Below are 3920 nucleotides of genomic sequence, written 5' to 3'. Positions count from 1 at the left end.
TTTTTTTTTTTTTTTTTTTTTTTTTTTTTTTTTTTTTTTTTTTTCGTGGCGGATAAACGCCAGCGTCCCAGGCTTCAGCAATTTCTATCGCCTTCTTCATACTAATACAGTTTCTGGGGGAAAAAAAATGCTCGTAGCTCAATCTCATATCCATAGTCTCCTAAATTCAAGCTGCCCCAAAACTTCATCACCTTCATTTGCACTGAGTTGAAGAACATCAATAACTGTGAAGCAAGTCTATTAGTCACTGCAATTCCTTTACCCAAGGAATGGACGGTCGCGCTCTAACGGCCTCCTCCTTCTTCTCACCTATTGATTTATTGCGACCCAGAAGAGTTGCTGTTAGAAATCCGTGCTTTAATGCCAGACCCAGTAAGTTTTCGGTTCTTGCTTCCAAAGAAGAGGCTGAGCTCGACAAATGGGACCAAATGGAGCTCAAGTTTGGCCGCATGATTGGCGAAGACCCCAAATTAACACTGGCCAAGGTCTCTTTTTCTTTCTCAAGAGTGGTTTTCAGAATCTAAATTGAATCATAAGTATTGGGCATAATCTAATAATGCTAAAGCTTTTGAGTTATATGATAGTTTAACACAACGTTATAGGGGAAGTTCATGTGTTCACTCATGGAATGTTATTTCCTTTTGAATTAATATGGATAATCATTTGTTGGATTAGGATATATTGTCTTGGAGCTCAAGATGGCTGAATTTTGTGCTAATTTCCCAACCCTTGCATGATAGGAGTGTTAAAAATATGATTAAAAGGATAAAAATGATCTTAATCTATCAACTTAAGCTTTTGGAATTTGTGTTTCAAAGTTTGTTTGACCTGGCTTGAAGTTACGGTTTCATGTGTGTGCAATGTGTTGTGTTTGTGATGGTGAATTCTCACTATTCTATTGAAATTATTGGCATGTGTTGATAATTCAGATAATGAGCAAAAAAATGAACACTGGCGCTTCTTATCTTGAAGTTGAGAAATCATTTTACCAGAAGAAGGGTAAGCTCAACGAGGTAGAGGAACTTTCTCTTGATGGTTTGAATTTGGTCAGACCTCAGTTAAAGAAGGAAATGAAGTTAGAAGCTGCCAATAAGCCATCAGCACCAGATTTAAAGAAACCAAGCCAAGCAGTTGCAAAGCCAGCAGTTAGTCCTAAAGGCAGGGTTCCCAATGTTATTTTGAGGAAACCAACAATTTATAAGGAGGATGATGTTGAAGATAAACCGTCGAGAATAAGAATGAAGCCAAATTTATCATTGAAAATGAGCAATGTATCAACAAAGGAGAAATATAGCGATATGACGCTGTTGAGGAAGCCAGAACCAATGGTTTCGAATGAAGTTATTGATGAGAAGGAAAAGCTATCTGGTGAAGAGAATGTTGTAAATCAGGCGAGTAAGGGATCAACAAGTGACCGAATTGATGGGTTTACTCTTTTTAAGAAGCCAGAAATAGGTGAAAACACAAGACTTGAAAATGAACAGGATCATAAAAATCTTGATCATTCAGAAAGTAGTACAGTTGATGATAAAAACGAAAATGTGTCTGCCATTTCTGAAGAAACTGAAGACGCCTCATCATCAAAGGAAAATGGGATAGATAATAATTATTTTGCTGTAGGTAATAATCTATGTTATAAGGTTTTTTTTTCTTGTCTTTTAGTTCTCTCTTGAAAGTTAAACACCTATTTTTAGTTAAAATTATGAAAACGTAATTTTGTATTTGGTCATCTGAAGGATTACGGCCACCTGAGCCAAGTGATATGGGATATATTGAGGACACACCAGATTTGAGCAAATCATTTAGTGATCTTATGGATTCGACAATAAAATTGTCCAACGAAGCTACGTTATTGGGTAAACCAAAAAGGTAGCTACTGTAGTTTTATGATCTGTAATGTTCTGTTTCTTTTATACCCAAATGAATTTGGTTGCATGGTACTATTAACCAGGGTAGATTATTCTTCAAATGAAACATTAAAACTCGGTGGAGAAGAGACCTCGACTCCTGATGTTATTGGTGCTGGTGAGACAGAGAACTTCTCTGCTCTTCCTGCTTTGGAGGTCAGGCTGTGCATATTATTGTTTCCTTACCTTATTTATTTCAATCACTAGTGTGTAAGTCCCAGGTGCTTGATAAATTTGCAGGAACATGAACTTGCTGACTGGACTAAAGCAGAAGATCTGGCGAAGTCTGGAGACAGAGCTGATGTGGAAATAATAAGCTCGACTACCCGAGGTTTTGTTGTAAGTATATTTTGCAGCAAGTGCTTTGTCCTACTTTTATTTGAAGTTCATTTTTCTTTTTGGCATTAATTGTTTCTTGATTTGTGAAGGTATCATTCGGCTCCATCGTAGGATTTATTCCATATCGTAATCTTTCTGCCAAGTGGAAGTTCTTAGCTTTCGAGTCTTGGCTAAGACAGAAAGGTTTGGATCCATCACTATACAAGCAAAACTTAGGAATTATTGGAATTAGTGACGGTGGAAGCCCGAATTTTGCTAGTACTAGGCCAGATCCAGAAATTGATGTAAAAAATGGGAGTGAGCTTACACCTGACATGAAATTGGAGGATCTTCTTCAAATTTATGATCGAGAGAAACTCAAATTCTTGTCATCATTTGTCGGCCAGGTTTAGAAGCCTCACTAATTTCAGCAATCACAACTGTTCATGAGTACTGATGGAATGTATGTTTGCAGAAAATCAAAGTAAATGTGGTGTTGGCTAACAGAAAATCAAGGAAGCTTATATTTTCCATAAGGCAAAAAGAAAGGGAAGAATTGGTCGAGAAAAAGAGGAGTTTAATGGTTAGCTACTTTATCCTGTTGTAGCGTTTTTCGGATGCTAGAATGCTAGTTCAGTTTTATAACTTACTATGCTTGAAGATAATTAATAATTTTTTCCTGGGTTTTCAAAATGATTAATTAGATATCATGCAAGAAACGGTAGTGTTCATTGTTTACTATTCAGTTCCTCTTTATTTTTCATTTGTTTTATGTAACACTTTCCATATTCAAGATAGTTTTGCTGAGATGGTTGGATATGCCTTAGCAGCATTTTAGGTTAACCTTGTCCACTTGTATACATATCTCTTTAGTGAATGAAATAGAGAATTTTGATTCTCTCAAACCTTTAGCATTAACATGTATCCTCATTTCATTTAATTGCTTATCCAGGCTACTCTGCAAGTAGGAGATGTTGTCAAATGTTGCATCACGAAGATCGCTTATTTTGGTATCTTTGTCGAGGTAAATGGAAGAGTTTCTTGTTTTCTACACTGTATAATTGTATGTTGGAGTGATGTGGTGCACTTTGGAAAATTTGGTTTATAAAGAAACGGTGGTACATTTTCTGGTTGGATATGAACATTCTTCATTTCAAGTTGCTCTTTTGGACACGTTTACTTGTTTTAAGGGTGTGTATGTCTTCTAAAAATTTTGAGATTTTTAACTCAACCACGTTGATATAGATCCAAGGAGTGCCCGCTTTGATTCATCAGACTGAGGTTTCTTGGGATGCTACTTTGAACCCTGCATCATACTTCAAGATTGGTCAGGTATTTTGTGCGACCTATAACTGCCCAAGCCCACCGCTAGTAAATATTGTCCACTTTGGTCCGTTACGTATTGTTGTTAGCTTCACGGTTTTAAAACGCGTCTATTAGGAATGTTTCGTTTTTTTCTTCAACTGATGTGGGATCTCACAACCCACCCTCTTTGGGGGTCCAACGTCCTTGTTGGCATACCACATGGTGTTTGGCTTTGATACCATTTGTAACAACCCAAACCCTCTGCTAATAGATATTGTCCGATTTGGCTCGTTATGTATCGCCTTCTGCCTCACGGTTTTAAAACGTGTCACACAACTTGACTCTTGAACTCAGCTGAAAAGATTTTTTTTTTTTTTTTTTTTTTTTTTT

General features: G+C 36.8%; 1 protein-coding gene across 1 annotated transcript in view; it reads left to right on the top strand.

Annotated features, from left to right (window-relative positions):
* Nucleotides 1–43: 43 nt before the first annotated feature.
* The window catches only part of LOC111459810, a 6779-nt gene continuing 2902 nt past the window's right edge, over nt 44–3920 (top strand). The window contains exons 1-9 of the mRNA XM_023102883.1: nt 44–485; nt 930–1620; nt 1737–1869; nt 1952–2063; nt 2148–2246; nt 2336–2632; nt 2701–2808; nt 3178–3249; nt 3471–3557. Coding sequence (XP_022958651.1) covers nt 270–485; nt 930–1620; nt 1737–1869; nt 1952–2063; nt 2148–2246; nt 2336–2632; nt 2701–2808; nt 3178–3249; nt 3471–3557 — 1815 coding nt within the window. The 5' untranslated portion in view covers nt 44–269. The remainder of the gene's footprint in view (nt 486–929; nt 1621–1736; nt 1870–1951; nt 2064–2147; nt 2247–2335; nt 2633–2700; nt 2809–3177; nt 3250–3470; nt 3558–3920) is intronic.

This window comes from Cucurbita moschata, unplaced genomic scaffold, assembly GCF_002738365.1.
Source record: "Cucurbita moschata cultivar Rifu unplaced genomic scaffold, Cmos_1.0 Cmo_Scf00022, whole genome shotgun sequence".
Taxonomy (NCBI): domain Eukaryota; kingdom Viridiplantae; phylum Streptophyta; class Magnoliopsida; order Cucurbitales; family Cucurbitaceae; genus Cucurbita; species Cucurbita moschata.
This window is presented reverse-complemented; position numbering and strand designations above follow the sequence as displayed.